The following is a 20289-nucleotide window of genomic DNA, read 5'->3' as shown; positions in this document are numbered from 1 at the left end:
CCTCCCCAGCACTATCTAAAATCCTATCTAGGTGCGTGAGGTCCGCCACCTTCGCACCAGGCAGGCAAGTCACCAGGCGATCCTCACGTCCACCAGCCACCCAGCTATCTATATGCCTAATGATCGAATCGCCAACTACAACAGCTGACCTAACCTTTCCCTCTCATCTCCTCTCTCTCCCTACAAGCCTCTTAGTGAACTCCATTCCTGAATCAAGTCACTCTTATCTGTGCCCTTCTCCTCCACCACTAACTCCATTCTTTACAGTTTGCTATGCTATACACCTGGAATAGATTTCCTGAATCAGTAGGTCACACTCTGTCTCTATCCCGTCTTGATGCAGCTTTTAAATCTTAACACCTTATTCATTTGTTTAACACCCATGTTGTTTGCATTTTTTAAGGAATAGCTTAATTATTCTCATAGTAAATGAAACATCTGTCCTGTCTTGAATAGATTGTAAGTTCTGTCAAGCAAGGACTGTATCTTACTTTTCTGTGGACAAAGCAGGCCCTTTGTTTTTACTTTTTCTTTTCAGAGGCAATATCACTCTTTATACCACAGGAAAGCATATATTTTCCTGTCATTCTGGGGTAAAAATGACATGAATGGACATGTCTCATGTCCATTTCAAATAAATGCACATCCTTAATAGTCATGAATAGAAAGTTGACACACAATTGAAGTTCTATTGGAGCTTGAAGAGAATTAAAGGAACATACCTTGGGGTTAACCTGGGGAAAAAGAACAGAAACAACCACATGAGTTAAACATGTTTTCAAGAAGTAAAACAACAATGTAGTATAATATCTCATCTGTACAAACTGACATTTGTAGTTTGCCCAATTTTAAAGAAACCCTCACTAGATCTCCCAGCTAATTTCTGCTTTTTATCAAAAGTCCTTGAGAAAATTGTTTACACCTAATTGTCTGTCTTTGTGGGGAAAAAACCCTGGCTCTTCACCCCAAACAATCTGGCTTCAGAACGTATTTTATTATTTATTTATTTATTTAGATTTTACTCACACCTTTTTCAGTAGTAGCTCAAGGTGAGTTACATTCAGGTACACTGGGTATTTCTGTGTCCAAGGAGGGCTCACAATCTAAGTTTGTACCTGAGGCAATGGAGGGTTAAGTGACTTGCCCAAAATCACAAGGAGCAGCAGTGGGATTTGAACTGGCCATCTCTGGATGTCAAGACTGGTGCTTTAGCCACTAGGCCACTCCTCTTAATACAGAAACAGTCCCCCTTATCACCGATACTCTTCAATATAATGATGATCCCACTAGCCAAAGCCCTATTCAGACATGATCTCAACCCTTTCATCTATGCTGATGACGTTACCCTATTCATTCCCTTTAAATCAAACCTAACAGAAATCTCTGACAAAATATCCATGGGCATGAACATCTTAACCTCTTGGGCCAATACCTTCAGGATGAAATTGAACAAAGAAAAAACACAATGCCTAATCCTCTCATCTCAACACTCTGCACTCCCCCCACCTAATCTTACCACCTCCGGCACTACAATCCCCATTTCTGACAACCTGAAAATCCTTGGAGTGACACTAGACAACCACCTTTCCCTCGAGAACCACGCCACAACCACCACAAAGAAAATGTTCACAATGATGTGGATACTGAAATGCATAAAACCATATCTACCCCTGAAAACATTCCAGAACTTGGTGCAATCCACGGTACTCACCCACATTGACTACTGTAACAGCATTTTCTTAGGCTGCAAAGCCCACATCCTGAAAAAAACTTCAGACTGCCCAAAAGACAGCAGTGAGACTCATCTTTGGCAAATCATGTTTTGAGAGTGCAACTCCTCTCCGTGCAAAATTACACTGGCTCCCCATCAAAGAACATATCAACTTTAAAGTCCACACATTAATCCACAAGATACTACACGGCGATTCTCCGGCCTATATGCCAAATCTAGTTGACCTCCCAGCAAGAAACATGTCTGTGTCCTCGTGAAATTACCTCAACCTGCACTACCCCAACTGTAAAGGTCTCAAGTACAAAACTTATCATGGATCCAATTTCTCCTTCCTGGGCAGCCAACTCTGGAATGCCCTCCCTAGACATATCCGATCAATCCATTATTAGTTGGATTGTTGACCAGATTTGCTAAGTTACAGTCTTCTACATTCTCTTTCTTTTACTTTCTTTTCTTTTTCCTATCCCCCACACTTTCTTTTCTAATCTCAAAACTTCTCTTGTTCTTTCTTTTCCTTTGTTTGGTTGTCTTCTGTGCGTGGTATCTTTCTTTCTGTTCAATTATTGTAGCTCCTTTCTGACGTTATGCTTGTAATTTTTAGACTATAAAACCGCATTGATCTGCTAGTTAGCAAAGGCAGTATAACAAGTGTGATTAATCTATAAACTAGCATCCAGGGAAGGCTAAGGAATAGATACCAATCCCTGTCACAATTTAATTTTACTCCTCAAATTGCAGAAGGAAAGTTTTCCTTTACCGGGCCAAGTTAATCTGCTTGTGACTTGCTTTGGGAGCAACAGTACCTACATCACAGAAATAAAAAACTGCAAACTGCAATCCTTTTCCCCTATTAACTGCAAAATTTCAGACCATTTTTGATCAATGACTTTATCCTTCCTTTAAATCAAATATATGTTGAGAGATTAAAATCTAAACCCACAAATAATCAAATAACATAAAAGGTTGATGGTGGTGCATTTGGTCTGTTATATTGAAGTTTATAAGGAGACTTAGGCCTGACTCATAATCTGTCATTCATGTTTTTTTTGTATATATCGTTTTCTTTAGTTTTCAGTTTTTGAATAGTTTTGAGATATTGTTTGAGACTATTGATTGATTGATTAATATTATTTTGCAGGAATAATTGTGTGCATGTAAAAGACAACTTTGAGTTTATATACCACCACCCCCCTCCCCCCCACAGAAGTCTGGAGACTGGTGGAACCTGGATCTAAGTTGGGGACACAAGAATTAAGGGATTGATAAACATATGCATTTTGTATTTATGGAGGTATGCTGAAGATATTTGTGAACAGCATATAATACATAGATAAATATTTTCATGATTATCACTTATTAGAAAGCATAACAAAATAATTTGGACATTAGTGTACAATGATTGAGAAGAGAAATCCTTACCAAGTTTTATTGAAGGGATTGTATTTTCCAAGCACACAATTTTCACACATATTATATTTGAGATTGTGGTAGTTTGTATTTTATGTAAAGAATTTTTTTGATTTATATATTCTCTCTGGAATTTGTTTTTTTTTTTTGTTTATCCTTGTTTTCCAACTGCTTTGGATTCTTACCATGCTTTTCTGAATCCTGATAGCGTTCCTGCTACCAGACACCAGTAGGTGTGTCCATACAACCAGCATCCTTGCTGTCAAAATCTTCCTTACGCTAATATATTACATATTTCCTCAGCCTCTTGACACTATTTGGCAACCTTGAGATCATAATGCACTCCAGACTTTACGGTTTACAGTTTATTTAAAACTTGATATACTGCTATTAGACAAATATCACAGCAATTAACAATTTTTAAAAAATATATATATACAATCCATCTTAATATAAAGAAAGAAAATAAAAGGAGCATAACCCTCTACCTTGTTCCTCAAGTCTTCACTTACTCCACCCTACTAACTCCCACCACCACCACCACAATGCCATAGTTACAGCGCTGCATAACCCTAGCAGCGCTCTAGAAATGTTAAGTAGTAGTAGTAGTTAGATGTCAAAAATATCTCTAAACAAGATATCTTTACATTTTTCTTAAACATTAGATACAATGGCTCCAAACATAGAAAATGTGGTAAATGATTTCAAAGCGAGGGACCTACTACACTTTCTGAATTGTATCAAAATGAATGTGTCTAAAACACAGTTGAGAGCTGCACTTGAGTTGACTTCACCCAACTCCTGGTGATCACTCTGGGCACCTTTTACTAAGCCGCATAAGCATCTATGCGCGCCCAAAGTGCACCAAAATTGAGTTACCGAATGGCTACCACATGGATCTTGCGGTAATTTCATTTTTGGCGCATGTCCGAAAAATCATTTTTATTTTCGGACGTGCGTATCGGATACATGCCAAGTGGCACTTGACGCACGTAGGTCATTACCTCCCGGTTATCGCATGAGTCTTTACTGCTAGGTCAATGGCTGGCAGTGAGGTCTCAGACCCAAAATGGACGTGCAGCAATTTTGATTTTGCCGCACGTCCATTTTCAGCAAAATTTTTGAAAAGCACTTTTTTTACAGGCGCGCTAAAAAATGGATCGGCATGCACCCAAAACCCGTGCCTACACTACCGCAAGCCATATTTCAGCGCACCTTACTAAAAGGACCCCTCAATGAGGGAACCCCTCGTGGTTTGTTTGGTATAACATAGGAGTGGTTTGTCACTGCCACCTTCTGAGGCATGGAGGGTTAACTGACTTGCCGAAATCCACAAAGAACTTCTTTGGAATATTGAAAGTAGGCCCTCTGGCTCCCAGCCTACTGCTCTAACCATTAGGCTATTCCTCTGCTCACTGAAAGATAATATTATCAGCAGTGTTCTTAATGATGCATAAGGTAGAAAGCGTGATAGAAAAATTGGTACCCCAGAATGGATGATTTTGTAAACAAGAATTAGAATTTAAAATACTATCTTATGAGAAACTGGAGCCAGTGTTATTCTTTTTCAAAAAAGGGGTGGGGGTTAAAATGGTCTCATTTTTCACACTTTTATTGAGCTTTATTACAATATTTTAAATCAGTTGAAGAATATCTATGGCCCTAATCCCCTTAAAAATGAGTTATACTAATCAATATTACTTACAACTGTGGAAAGTACTATCATTCTTAGAGCCTCTCTGTTAAATAAGGATTTAATCACTTGAACCGCATGCAATTTAAAGAAGCATTTTTTAGAAATAGAGGAGATATGAACATAAGCAACACTATACTGGGACAGATTGAAGTATCTTGTTTCCAGCAGTGGCCAATCTAGGTCACGGGCACCTGGTAAGATCCCAAAACAGATTTTATGCTACTTATCCCAGGTATAAGCAGTAGATTTTCTCAAGTTCATCTTAATAATGGCTTATCTTCTTTCAGGAACTTAGCCAAACCTTTTAATAAACCCTGCTAAGCTAACTACTTTTCCCACATTCTCTGGCATCAAATTCCAGAGTTTAATTACATCCTTTGTGAAGAAATATATTCTCTGATTTGTTTTAAATTTACTACTTAATAGATTCATTGCTTGCACTCTAGCCCTTGTATTTTTGGAAAGAGTAAACAAGCGATTCATGTTGACCTGTTCCACTCCATTCAGTATTTTATAGACCTCTGTCATATCTCTTCTTGGCCATCTCAACTCCAGGCTGAAGAGCCTTAACCTCTTTAGCATTTCCTCATAGGGAACTTGCTCCATCAATTTTATCATTTTTTTGTTGCAGTTCTTTACCTTTTCTAATTCTGCTATATCTTTTTTTTTGAGATGTGGTGACCAAAATTGCACACAATATTCAAGGTGTGGTTTGAACCATGGAGTGATGCAAAAGGCATTATAATATTCTCAGTTTTGATCTCCATTCCTATCCTAATAACGCCTAACATTCTATTTGCTTTCTTAGCTGCTTCTGTACAGAGAAGATTTCAACATTTCATCAATGATGACACCTAAATCCTTTTCCTGGGCTGTGACTCCTCATGAGGAACCTTGCACTATGTAGCTATAGTTTGGGTTACTCTTCCCACACTAGATCAAATTAAATGTGTCTCCTACGTTCCTCTTGCAATTTTTCACAATCTTTATAATTTAACAAATTTGAATAACTTTGAGTTGTCAGCAATTTTAGGGGTCCCTTTGCTAAGCCGAGCTAAAAAGTGGCCAGTGGTAGATTTAGAGCGAGGGTTTCCTGGGCACTCCAGCCACTTTATACCACAGCCATAAAACCCCTTGTTTTCAATGGAGGCAGTAAATGGCCATGGCCATGTGCTAATAACAACATTGGTGCGTGGCCATTTACTGCCTGAGCCCTTACCACCTCCTATTTAGGAGGTGGTAAGGGATCACATATTACTAACCAGTGGCATAGCTACATGGGGACACAGGGGCCTGGGCCCCTGGGTTTGCTGGTGGGGGTCTCCAGCCCCCACCAGTTGAAGCGTTGTCCAGCACCGGTCTACGGCAGCGCCCTTTTAGTGAAACTGAGCATGCTGTGGCAGTGGGTGGGGAGTGGCGGGGGTGGGCAGTGAGGTGGCGGGGGGGGGGGGGGCGAGGCGGCAGAACAAAATGTGCCCCCCCTCAGACTCTGGCTCCCTTCCTCTGTGAAGTCTGGCAATGCCCCTGCTACTAATGACTTAATTGTGCAGCGCGTGGCAATGGCCATGCACTGCCCATTACCGCTAGGCATCCCCCCCCCCCCCACGCGTTAAAAAATAAAGTTTCTTTTCTGGCTGCAGGGAAACTGCACGTGCTGAACACAGTACTATCACCAGGCACCTGGGCGTGCCCAGCGGTAGTGCTGTTTTCCCATGTGCTTCCTGCACGGTAGCCCTACCACCCTTTAGTAAAAGGGACCCTTAATCATTTACTCACCATCCAATAATACGTCCAGAATTTTAAATGTTGAAACCTAATTTATTGGGGGAACCCCTCGTTTGAATAGCTGGGATTGGTGCTAGGGGTGACCCTAAGATTGGTAACATCATTACATTTAGGGACCCTTTTACCAAACAGTGGTAAAAGGTGGCCTGCGGTAGCATTGGTGTATGGGATTGACGCCTGCCAAGGCTACCTCTTACTGTCACTAGTAAAAAGGCCTTTTCTTTTAAATGGCCAGTAAATGGCTGTGTGGTGATTAAAAAATAGCCACGTGGCCATTTACTGCTGGAGCAGTAATCGGGCAGCAGGCGGCACTGCCTGATTACTGCCAGGCACACCTCTCAACACAAGAAAATAAAAAAGTATTTTCTAGTGCTGGAAATGTCGCACAGGAAAACTGGAACTACCCCTTAGTCTTGTCAGGATTTAGATTAATCTTATTGTCAAACAACCGATTTCCGCTTAGAGATCACCATGTACTTCTTCCTGGGGTTTAGTGCCCCAAATTTATGTTTTTGCAATAACTCTGAGCTGTCACAGTCCAGCTGCTCATCCAGTTTTGTCCAGTCTTTTCCATTCCCTCTGAAGGTAATAGCATCATATTTAGTAAACATCCACTTGCAAGTCACTTCACCCTCCATTGCCTCAGGTACAAACAGGGCCGGTCTTAGCAAGTGCGGGGCCCTATGCAGACCAATTTGATGGGGCCCCCATACTACCTCCACCCCCACCCTAGCCCCATGGCCGGCCACCCCTCCCTCCGAGCTCCAAGGCCCCCAGCTCCAGGGCTTGTCGATCCTGCACAGTCAATGCCAACTGAAAGCCATGTCTTTTTCACAAACACAGATACACCCTAATCCACTATAGAATAAGTAGTAATATTTAAACTTTCTATTTAGACAAAAATTAAACTGGACCCCCAAGATGCCAGACTCTGCATACAATGCAACACCACAGAAACAGAAAATGTCCCTTAGTACTGTGCAAAATATAAAGACAGCAGATGTAAATTTGAAAAAAACTAACAAATACCAATCACCACTTTACAAATTAACAAATAGAAATAAAACAAATATAGAAAATAAAATAATACCATTTTATTGGACTAATACATTTAGTTTTCAGAGGCCAAAACATCCTTCCTCCGGTCAATACAGTATAGTACTGTTACAGTATCCTATCCTGACCTGAGGAAGGGGGTTTTGTTCTCTGAAGGTTAGCCAAAATGTATTAAAATTAGTCCAATAAAAAGATTACCTTGTTTACATGTTCTATTATAAACATTTATTAACACAGCTACAATACTACTTTATCCTAAAGCAAAAAAAATAAAAATATATATTTTATTTACAGTTTGTTGTCTCTGGTTTCTGCTTTCCTCATCTTCTTTTCACTGTCTTCCTTCCATCCAGCATCTGTCTTTGGTCTCTCTCTGCCATCCAGTGTCTGCCCTCTCTGCTGTCCCCTCCATCCAATGTCTGCCCTCTCTCCCTGCCTCTTCCATCCACATCTGCCCTCTATCTCTGCCCCTTCCATCCACCATCTGCCCCTGTCTGCCCTCACTCTCTCCCCCTTCCATTCACTGTCTGCCCTTTCTATCCCTTCCATCCACTGTCTGCCCTTTCTCTCTGCCCCTTCAATCCACCATTTGCCCTCCCTCTCCCATCCATCCAGGGTCTGCCCCTTTTTTTCAGCCCCCATTTCCAGCCCCACTATCCCAACAGTCCCCCGTTTCAGCCCCAGCCCTTTTCTCCCACCAGTCCCAATCTTCAGCCCCAGCCACTTCTGTCTCCTTTTCAGCCCCTAGTCCCCACAGTTTCAGCCCCTGCCCCTTTTCAGCCCCCAGCCACTTCTTCCTGTCCCCTTTTCAGCCCACAGTTTCAGCCCCAGCCCTTTTCTCTCACCAGTCCCAATCTTCAGCCCCAGCCACTTCTGTCTCCTTTTCAGCCCCTAGTCCCCACAGTTTCAGCCCCTGCCCCTTTTCAGCCTCCAGTCCCAGTACTAGCCCCCTTATCCCACCTACCCTCCTTTTCAGCCCCCAGTTCCAGCCCCCTTCATCCACATGCCTTGTATTAGGGCCCCCCTTTTCAGCCCCAGAACCATTCTCCCACCTGACCCACGCATGCCCCATTTTCCCACCAGCCCCAGGCATGGCCCCCATTTTCCCATATGGCCCCTTCTCAGACCCCAGTTCCAGGCCCCTTCTCCCATCTGAGAGCCCCCTCCCCTCCTTCTCCCATTCGACAACCCCCTTGCATCCCCACCCCAGTCCCTTCTGCCATCTGAGAACCCCCTCCCCACCCTAGTCCCCTTCTCCAATCCGAGAACCCCCTCCCCTCCCCACCCCACCCCAGTCCCCTTCTCCCATCCAAGAACCCCAGTCCCCTCCCCACCCCACCTGTCCCCTTCTCCCATCTGAGAACTCCCTCCCCTCCCCTCCCCTAGTCCCCTTCAACCATCCGAAACCCCCTCCCCATCCCCTTCCCCCATCTGAGAACCCCCACCCCACACCCTTCTCCCATCTGAGTCCCCCGACCCGACCCAACCCACCTACCAGCTCCGTTCTCCTACCACCACCCTCACTGCTTTAAAAAAAAAATTTGCGAAGCGCCGGAGTGGCAGGCAGCACCTCGCATCTGCCCTCCCTGCTAGTAAAAATCTCCTCGACATCGTCGGGCCTTCCCACACTGAGTCCCGCCCGCCCTCGCGGTAATAGGAAGTTACCTCAGAGGAGGGCGGGACTCAATGTGGGAAGGCCCGACAACGTCGAGGAGATTTTTACTAGCAGGGCAGATGCGAGGCGCTGCCTGCCACTCCGGCGCTTGACAAATTTTTTTCTAAAGGCAGGACAGGGTGGGAGCAGCGGAAGCGGAGCACCCCCCCCCCCCCACCCGCTGACACCCAGGTCAGGCCGCCCCCACCGCCCCGCCCTTCTTGCTACGCCACTGTTCAGAGGGAGGGGGGACTGGAGCTCGGCCGGTCGGGGCAGGGCAACTTCAGGTGCGCTGCGCGGGGCCCCCTTGAGCGCGAGGCCCTATGCGGTCGCCTCGGTCTAAGACCGGCCCTGGGTACAAAATAACTGCCTGTATATAATATGTAAACTGCTTTGATTGTAACCACAGAGAAGGTGGTATATCAAGTCCCATCCCCTTTCCCTTTACGTCATTCGCAATGTTGCTTACATAAGTAGTGAACAGTCCAGTCCAGGCACTAATCACTGTGACACCCTATGATTAATAACAGTATCAGCTGTAGTACAGTAGCATGCATTTGCACTGTTAAATCTGCAGTACAGTTGGGGTTCTTACCGTATATACCATAAGATTTATGGGTAGTTTGTCCTCATTCATCATCTGTTGCCAACGAGGCTTTTGAATGAGAGATACCACTACATTGAAGTCTTTGCTTATCTGATCTGATTCCCTTACTGTCACAAGGCAAGGAGGATTCTTAAAGAAAGTATCTGTAGCCAAAGAGAGAAAAGTCCTAGTTAGTATTCAGATCACACAAGACTGAGGGGCCCTTGTACTAAGGTGCGTAGGCGTCTATGCGCGTCCAACATATGTCAAACTGGCACTACCACCCAGCTACTACGTGCCCCGGGTGGCAATTCCATTTTTGGCATGCGGCAAAACACGCGGTAGAACATATTTTCTATTTTCTGCCATGTGGTGCTTACTCGGCGGTAATCGGAAGTTTACACGTGTTGAATGCTTACAGTCCAGTTAGCATGTGACACCTTACCACTGTCAATGGGTGGCAGTAAGGTCTCAGGCCAAAAATGGGCACACGCTGGTTTTAATTTTGCCGCAGGTCCATTTTCTGCCAGGAATAAAAGAGCCTTTTTTCTAGGTGCGCTGAGGAAATGGACCAGCGAGTGTCCAAAACATGTGCCTACACCAGCACAGGCCACTTTTAGGTGCGCCTTAGTAAAAGGGCCCCTAAATCTTTAAGAAACAAAGAGAAAAAGTTGAGCATGTGAGCACTCAAAAATGTCCAAGCAGTCTGGCAAGGAACCACAAAGACTGCTGAGAAACAGCAAAAACATGGGACTGTCCTTCTATGTTAAATTGTACAGCGCTGCGTAACCCTAGTAGCACTTTAGAAATGTTAAGTAGTAGTAGTAGTAAATGATGCCCAAACTTGGGTGTAAAAAAAAAAACTAGACCTAATCACCACTCTATAAACAGCGCTCTGAGTTGGGTGCCATTTATAGAATAGCTTTTAGTGCCAGGATCCGTGCCCAATTTTGGGTGCCAAGATTTACAACTGAACCCTGGTGTAAATCTCCATGCCTAAATTAGGGGCAGATCCCCTGGATTCTATAATAGTGCATGTATCTGTAGTGAATGCCCCAACCCACCCTTTTGCCTCCCATGGCCATGCCCCCTTTTCAGTTGCGCTATAAAATTTACGGACACCCCTTTATAGAATATTGTCTAGCAAGATGCGCGTGGACATTCAGATTTCCAATTAGCACCAATAATTGGACGAGTGGCCTAGTGGTTAGAGTGGTGGACTTTGGTCCTGGAGAACTAAGGAACTGAGTTTGATTCCCACTTCAGGCACAGGCAGCTCCTTGTGACTCTGGGCAAGTCACTTAACCCTCCACTGTCCCATGTAAGCTGCATTGAGCCTGCCATGAGTGGGAAAGTGCAGGGTACAAAAAAACATAACAAAAAATAATATGCATAAATTATAGTGTTCTATAATTTACATGCCTAAGAACAGAAGAATAGCCATACTGGGTTAGATCAATGCTGCATGTAGCCCAGTATCCTCTTTCCAACAGTGGCCAAGCCAGGTCACAAGTACCTGGCAGAAACCCAAATAGTAGCAACATTCCAGAACCCCCAAAGAGTAGCAACATTCCCTGCTACCAAGCCTGGGCAAGTAGTAGCTGTCTCTATAGCCTATTTGTCTGCTCTGCCCAAACTCCGCCCATGCACATCCATCCATGGGCAAATTACCTACCATCAAAAAATGGCACATACTTTTCTGTTAGTTGGTATTCTATACGAAGCCACTTACACTGCAGTTTCTGGTCAGCTTCATCACTGTGGTAGTCTTCCACAGTTTAAGAAACTTCTGAAGACCCAGCTGTTTGTGACAGTGTTTTTTGACCACATATAGACATGTCTTTTAGTGGCATATTGATGAGAAGGTACTACTGTTTATTTTGAAATGCATATTGTGTATATGATTGCTTTGAGTATTTTATTGTGAATGTTTTTATGGAAACCACCTAGTTATAGGTGGTCTATAAATTTTTAAAATAAATAAACAGGGCCGGCTTAACTATTGGACCAGGTGAGGCGATGGTCCAGGGTGTTGGTGATTAAGGGCATCAAAATACCCAGCTTCTATCTTCCCCCACCCTGGTCCAGTCTCTCCCCTTCTCTTTATCCCCTGTATGTGTACTTTTACCTACTGTAGGGGGGAAGCTATCCAGTGAGCAAGGCTGGGGCAGAGTTTGGAACTACATTAAATGAATAAGTTAGATCTTTCAAATGTATGTGCATATTTTTATTCAGAACAAGTCTGGCAAAGCCAGTGGAGTTAAAAATATGCGTGCAGTTTTCACCAATGTAGATAGGTTCAAATTACTTCCATAATAATATTGACACCACTTTACTGGGTATATGTCCCAAGAAAGTTCAGACATGAAGACCCAAAAGGCTGCATGAACAGAAAGAGAATTCCATGAGTGCTGCAAGGTAAATTAATCTTATCCTGTTGTTACAGGACCAGAATAAGGAACCTATACATAAACAGATTTGTGTTTTGTCTTTTTCGGACCGTGCCCACCTTATTGTGAAAAGTAACATTGGCATGTTTTATCTACACATGAATCATTTCAACAGGGCCCATGTATAGCATACATTAGACCAAAGAATTTAATGACAAATTAGGTTAATTCTCAATTTCTTTCGGAAGTTGTGGGGACACATGGAGCTTGTGGATATTGTAATATGTGCGATTTATCTTTAAATATCAGTTGTTGGAATAATTCTACATCTGGAAAGACATATGTGTTATGTTCTAAGACTATTTGTGATTCAACATTTGTAGTATATTTGGTGATATGTCCCTGCTCCAAATCATATGTGGGCTATACCACCCGTGGTGATATGTCCATGCTCCAAAACATATGTGGGCTATACCACCCGTACCATAAGAATTTGTCTGATAGAATACAAGAGTCACTTGAATACTCAATTCTACACTGCTCCTATGCTGGACCATTGTCTTTTGATGGGTCATAATTTCTCTGACCTACGATGGTTTGTAATAGAGTGGATTGCAGACAGAATGTATAGTGACCGCCAAGCCCAGTTGCACCTTCAGGAACAGTTTTGGAGTTTTGAGTTATGGGCTGTCCACAAGTTCATCGAATGGAACAACATAGAGTGATAGGCGTCTGTTTCGTGTTTGCTTCTTCTTTTTGAACTTCATTGGGTCCAATGAGATTTGTCTCTTTGTGATGTCATTTCTGGTATATATCGGCAGGAAGTGGAGTATGCATTGACCTCCAGTCTCTTGACCTTTAAACAATAGAAAGCAGAGGCTTTCGCTCTTGGAGTGTAAGCTGGGTTCCTGAAGATGGTCTTTTGATCCAAAACAAGGCTTTGTAGAAACTTTGGATGCTATCTCCAAACTTCACATTCAAGATAAGTGATTGTTTATTTGAGAGACATTGCTCTCAAGGGAATGGACTGTTGGAACTTGGATTGTGTTGTGGCTGCCCCATATTATAAATTAGCCTATTTTGCACACTAAGATTGTGGGGGGTTGGGACTTTGGAATCAGCCCTCAGTAGGGTTGGTTAACACTATTCAATTGCTATTGAGTGCCCACTATATTGTTTTAGTTTCACATACTCCTAATTTGGTTATTGTAACACGATGTGAATTACTTAAGGATGTGTGTGAGGCATGGCAATAAAAGTCCATTCTAGGCTTATTCATTTGAAACGCGATGCCGGTCAAACCAAGGGCTTTTGGTCACAGTTTATATGCTGCGAGTAACCACTCACTATATTTTACGTATCAATTGAAATTAGAGTTTTTCTTTGTAGACTACCTATTTTTGTTTATTTAGTGTGTTTGTTTTTCTAATTTGGGAGTTTCCAGTGTACAAATGAAAAATGGCAGAAGGGGAAGCAGTGGGTAAGAGGTGCTGCTGACCAACCCCTCCTGATGAGAGGAGGACAATACACAGAGGTGGAGAGAATATATAGAACTGTGGTCAGCAATGGTTTTGTCCCACCTGTGATCCAACAGTCATTTTGATGATTTTGAAGCCAGTCAGTAATGTTGTAAGGAGGAAAGGTCAAGATGAAAAGACCAACAAAATATCATCTGCATATAAATAAAATTAATCTCCAAATTCTGAATAGCAGTTGCTATAGAAATAAGAAATAAATTGAATAGGAGCTGAGAAAGAATAGACCCCTGAGGTACCCTGTAAAGTAAAGGCTGAAGTGGAAGTTTTTCAGAAAGGTCAGACCTTCCAAAAAAGATGTAAAGAAATTGTAGACAGTGCTGGTAATACCTATGTCAATTCTAGATAGAAGCAAAGAATGATCAACAAGATCAAAGGCAGATTGGAGGTCTAAAGAAACTGCCAAATGTCTGTAGAGAAAGTAAACATTAATTGCAAAGCAAATCTCAATCTCAGTGATGCAATAAACTTTCAAAAAAATCTTTAAAAATAAACTTATCTTCATGGGGTCCCGACATGAAGTGCGCTTTGCAATATTTGCTTTAGGAAACCTCAAGCATGTGAATTCAAATCCCTGTGGCAGTTCCTCATGTTAGCTCTATCAAACACATTAAGATGTCAATTTTTTAACACTTTTTTGAAAGTTTATTGCATCACTGCTTTGCAATTAGGGCCAGATTCTATATATATAGCGCCTAGAAAATCAGTGCAGAAATATTCTATAAGCAGTGCCTATATTTAGGCAGTAAATAGAATATGCATTGTTGATAATCTAGCACCTAAAACCACACGCCTCCATTTACACCAACAAAAATGTGGCGTTAATCCCAGCACATAGATTTAGGCACAGAGGGCCATATTCTATAACAATGCATGTAAATTTTGGAATGCCCATTTCCATGCCTATAACCGTACCCCTTTTTGCCTGCATGCATTAAAATTTAGGTGCAGTGCGTTACAGAATACGCTTAGGGAATTGTGCACGTCAATTCTAATTTTCGCCAATTATTGCTTGTCATTGCTGGTTAAGTGCTGTTAACAACGCTGATTGGCTTGTTAAGCAAATTAAGTTATGTGTGTTGTTACAGAATATGCTTGGATATCAATGCGGAATGCTAGGTGCTACATGGAATCCAGAGGTTAATGTTTATAACGTTGGTATGTAATGATTATAAATTCAATATGGAGACACAAAAAAGATTTGTTTAAGGATCTGGGGTCATTCCATTTTTTATGAGCATGCTTCATTTAAGTTATTGCATTGTTATCAGAAAAGTAGAAGTACTGATTCATTCTCCTGTGGGATATTATTGGAGTATGTGCTATTTGAAGCCAAGCAATATGAAACGAGCATCACAGTGAAATACCATCAGAGACACAGTGATCTACAAATATAATATGAAAAGAAACTGTGATCTACTGTGATATCCCATTAAGGTGGTTATTTTACAAGCTCTGTTTGTATAGAAAACCTGATTTTAGAAAGCCGGGATTTTTACTTACAAATTTCAACAATGCTTATTGGTCAAGGGGGTATGTTTGGGCGTGTTTTGGGCAAGACTAGGAAGGGACCAAAATAGACATGTGCATTCCCCATTTCAGTAGGGAAATGCATGCCTATGCTCATGGAGATTGGTGTTGGGATTTACAGATGCCCCCAGGTATGTCTAGGTTTTAGAAAAGTACTTGTTTTGGGCTGTGCTCTACTAGAGGAATTAGGGAGATCATCTCCTTAATCCCACAGTATTTTTTTTTAACCTCCCAAATTTGCTTTTGTGGAATGATTGGGAGTTATTTACTTAACACTGCAGAGTGGAGATGTGTTGATTTCTACAATTACTACTACTAATACTACTACTAACGCAGCACTGTACACTGGACATGAAGAGACAATCCCTGCTCAACAGTTTACAATCTAATTAGGACAGACAAACAGGACAAATAAGGGATAAGGGAATTACTGAGGTAGGAATGATAAAACATGGGTACTGAACAAGTGAGCAAGGGTTGCTGATATATATGTTTAACTACTGCCACGTTGATGTGTACGTTGCCGTGTTGCTCCCATTCATGTTTTATATGCTGATAATTGGAAAATGGGTGCTACTATTGCATGTAACTATTGCATGTAACTGGCACATATATATCTACTCCTGCATGTGTTTTAGAAAAGGCTCTATACTGGCAGATCCTTTTCTAAAATGCTACCAGAATTAGTCGTCTCAATTCCAATTTATATATTCAGTCTAAAATCTACTTAGAACTATGCAGTATAGTAACATAGTAAATGCTGGCAGATAAAGACCTGCATGGTTCATCCAGTCTGCCCAATAAGGTGGCCAGAGTTGAATCTGGCACTCATACTGGTATACATAGGGGCTCATTTTCAAAACAAAAAAAAAATGTAGATGGATGTTTTTCTATCAAAAATGTCCAAATTGTGTTTTTGACACCCCGATTTTAGACATTTTTCCCCACAGTTCATCCAAATTTCAAGGAGGCGTTTTGGTGCTGTGTTTTGGGTGGGACCTGGGTAGGACATGGGCAGCATCAAAAGATAGGGTATACACAAAAAGTAGCACATATGAGTTGTCTTGTTGGGCAGACTGGATGGACCGTGCAGGTCTTTTTCTGCCGTCATCTACTATGTTACTATGTTATGTCTACAATAATGAAACAAAACAAAAAAAAATCTGCGCCAGAATTAAGACATTTTAGGCTAGACCTGTTTTAATGATGAATAAGTGACCAGAAGGTGCCCTAAATGACCACTGGAGGGATTAAGGCATCACCCCCTTACTCCCCAGTGATCACAGATCCCCCTCGCACTTCCCTAAGATATGACAGTAACAGTACAAACCAGGCTCTATGGCAGCATCAGATATGATGGCCATTCCTTTAGAGCAGCAAACTGATCCCAGGAGTAGCCTAGCGGTCGTTGCAGCAGACTGTAGAGAAGGTGACCCAGGCCTATATCCCATTCTAACTGGTACACTTGTGGTGGAATGCGTGAACCCTCCAAAACTTACTAAATACCTACTATACCTACAAATAGGTGACACCTGGCCTGCAACTGAATGTTAAGAAAACTAACATTGTACTGTTGACAACGTATACTTCAACTGATGTGCTGGTAGTGTTTCAGTTTGAAGGTGAAGCTATATCCATTGAATGTGATCTTAGAAATTTCGGGGCTATAGTGGACTCCCGGTTTACAAAGGAATTGCAACTAAGTAAAATTGTGAAAGGAGTATTTTTTAAAATTGAGATTAGTTCTGCATTTGAAGGATTTACCTACCCCTTATCACTTTAGATCAGTAGGTCAAAGTTTAATTGTGCAATGCTTTGACTATTGGAATAGTCTGTTGCTGGGAGTTTCAAAATCTCGGTTTAAGGCTTTACAGATTGCACAAAATTCTATTGCAAGAGTCTTGACGGGTTATAATCGATATGAACACATATCTCCAGTGTTAAAAAAGTTTACATTGGCTCTCTGTATTAAGTTTAAGATCTTACGCTTAGTCTTTAAGATTGTCATGGGTCAGGCTTCAAAGGTGCTGGCCGCGAAGTTTCATTTATGTCAGCCCCCGAGAGCATTGAGATCTGCTGATCATTAATACTTGATGTACTGTCACACAGTTTGGTGAAACTAAATGAATTTCGATCATCTCTTTTTAATGTAGAGGGTCTCTCAATGTGGAACAGCTTGCCATTGAAGTTAAGAAAAATCCAGGATGAAAAGCAGTTCAAGAAGGAGCTAAAATGTATTTGTTTATATAAGCACTAGTAAAAAAGGCCCGTTTCTGGAACAAATGAAACGGGCGCTAGCAAGATTTTTCTGGGAGTGTGTATGTTTGAGAAAGTGTGTGTGAGTGTGAGTGTGTGAGAGAGAGAGAGCCAGAGTTCACTTGTCTATTAGATTGTAAGCTCTTTGAGCAGGGACTGTCTCTCTCTGTTAAATTGTACAGCGCTGCGTAACCCTAGTAGCGCTCTAGAAATGTTAAGTAGTAGTAGTGAATGTGCGGGTGTGTGACATAGAGTGAGACAGTGTGTGTGTGAGAATGACAGTGTGCGGCAGGGCTCCCTCCCCCCTGTTCCTTACGGCCCTCACCCCCTTCCGTCCTTCTTCTTTCTTCCCTTCCTTTTCCTCCTCCTTCCCACACTTTGGCTTCCTTAAGTCTTTCAAAACTCTATGTACACCCGTGGCCCTAATGCCCAGTATCCGGATACCCCACCGCTTTCCTCCTCACCCTTCCCCCAAAATGTAACACTTTCACTTCCTTCATTCTTTTAAATCAGTCCTATCCTATGTACCCTGTGTCCTAATGGCGGGCATTCAGATTGTCTTCCTCTGGCAAATTTTAATTTGTTTCATTAAATTCACAATCCCCCCCCCCCCCCCTGTTTACCACTTTCGGACTTCCTTCAGTGTTTTAAAGTTGTCTCCTATGTACCCCCGTGTCTGTACTCCTCCTCCAGGACTCACCTGCTGGTTCAGCTGCAGCAGCGCATCGTAGCAGCACAGGCGTAACACCATCAGGCTCTGGAGCAGCTCCCAGGTGTTTTTAGTCCGATAGGCTTCGTGGGGGTGTCGGAAGCGGATGGTGACCACAGGGGAGAGTGTGGAGGAAGGGTTGGAGTGACATCCTGTGCCCGGTGCATGTGCTCCACTTTTGTCGGCAGCGAGCACCGCTTCAGTGGCCCAGGTACGGGCTCCGAGTCGTTTGAGCGCTGCGGCTGGGAGGGAATGGAAGACTGCAGGGGAGGAAAGACCGGGACCAGGGCCTGGGACACCGGGGAGAAGCGGCTGCTAGCCAAGGAGCCTCGGCACTGCAGAGCAAGAGACGTTAATCGGCAGTGAAAACAATCAGCGGCTTTGTTTTGTTGTGCGCGGAAGTCAGTGGATTGGATTCCTAGGCAGAGGGAGGCGTAGGGAACGTGTTTCCCTACTCCTCCCCCTCCCATTGGACAGTCGCCACAGTCGATTGGCTGCTCCCTGCATCGCGTCTCCTCCCCTCTCCCTGACGTAACTATTATGTACAGCAGGAATCAGACCACCTGCGGCGGATGGCAGGGTCCTGCGATGTGGCCTCATTAGAACATTGGGGCTGCAAATTATGTCCGGAAGGGGCGTGGCTGAGGGCGGGTCTATGAGTGAGGGTGAGTGGTCCTGACAGACTACCCTAGGAACAGTAGATTCAGTGCTTCACCGAACGTTGGAGGGGAGAATTATTTATATAGATATGGTGGATAGAAAATATGTATTTTCAGTATTAAATGCTTTGTGAGGTGATGAGGTGTTAATGTGTTGTGAAGGATATAGATGGGACTTATGTATGTATCACTGTATGTTGTTGGTTTTATATTATGAATGTATACATTGTTATCCACCAAAGACATTTGGATTGAGTGGAATAAAAGTATTTTTAATAAAAATAAATAAACCTGCAAGCTTGAGGGCTATTGTAGTGGTGTACGGTGAGGTACCATAGGTTTTTCTCTGTTCCTGGAGGGCTCACCATACAATATAAGGGGGTTATGTTGAGATGCATACCTGTGACCTTTTATGTCAAGACCACTGCAGTGCCCCTAGACTGACCCACTGCTCTACTGGGATGTCTGTCTAGCCAGTCTACTAAGAATGATGGCCCCCAGACACACCAACAGCTGGTTTTAGTCCGTTTTTTTCTTGCATATTTTTTTTCCCAATCAGTCCCAAAACAAAAATGTACTGAGCAAAAAAACATCTAGAAAAAGATGATTTTTGAACCAAAATGATATAGGTTTTTCAGGTTCGAATGTCTATGTTCGCCTCTTGATTTTGGGACATTTTTAGCAAAACATCCAAAATCAGACTTAGACGTTTTATCAATCTCCGTAAACTATTGAAAACTTATTTATTTAAGAAAGCATACAGTAACAACTCATCCTAAATGTCAATTAACAAAACGTATCTATACAACATGTATTCTATATGTCTTAACTGTTTTTGCGAAATCTTCTTGATTTGTAGTTTAATGTTCCTAATTGTTCAAGTTAATTTTGTCATGAATGAAGTTTAACCTAATACCTTCAGCTCGCATCATAAGATGAACTTTCCTCCTGCAACCTAATCCTCTCTGTCCCCTCTACCTCAACTATGTATTTCTCCTATCCGGATCTGGTAAATATTTGATGACAAACTGCGATCATGTTTTTTGCCACCAATCTAACCTAGACCTTTCTGCTATTACTAAATGTGTATTTTCTTATATTATTCTCAGATGTCTTTTTAAACATTTATTACTATGTTTAGCTTGTTAAAACATTATCATGTTTTACCACTACCTTGTTACCCAAAATTCTCCTGTTATTACTAAATGTATACCTTCTCATGTAATTCCAGTATACATGATGTATTGTAAGCCACATTGAGCCTGCAAAGAGGTGGGAACATATGGGATACAAA

The 20289-nt window shown here is 42.4% G+C and overlaps 1 protein-coding gene across 1 annotated transcript in view; it reads right to left on the bottom strand.

Annotated features, from left to right (window-relative positions):
• LOC115465566 (calpain-14-like) overlaps positions 1-20289 on the bottom strand; it is a 208611-nt gene that overhangs the window by 67530 nt on the left and 120792 nt on the right. The window contains exons 10-11 of the mRNA XM_030196116.1: positions 9926-10080; positions 723-734 (exon numbers count right to left, since the gene is read on the bottom strand). Coding sequence (XP_030051976.1) covers positions 723-734; positions 9926-10080 — 167 coding nt within the window. The remainder of the gene's footprint in view (positions 1-722; positions 735-9925; positions 10081-20289) is intronic.

The sequence above is a fragment of the Microcaecilia unicolor genome, chromosome 3 (assembly GCF_901765095.1).
Source record: "Microcaecilia unicolor chromosome 3, aMicUni1.1, whole genome shotgun sequence".
NCBI lineage: Eukaryota > Metazoa > Chordata > Amphibia > Gymnophiona > Siphonopidae > Microcaecilia > Microcaecilia unicolor.
Note: the sequence above shows the minus strand (reverse complement) of the source record. Positions and strands in the feature narration are given on the sequence as shown.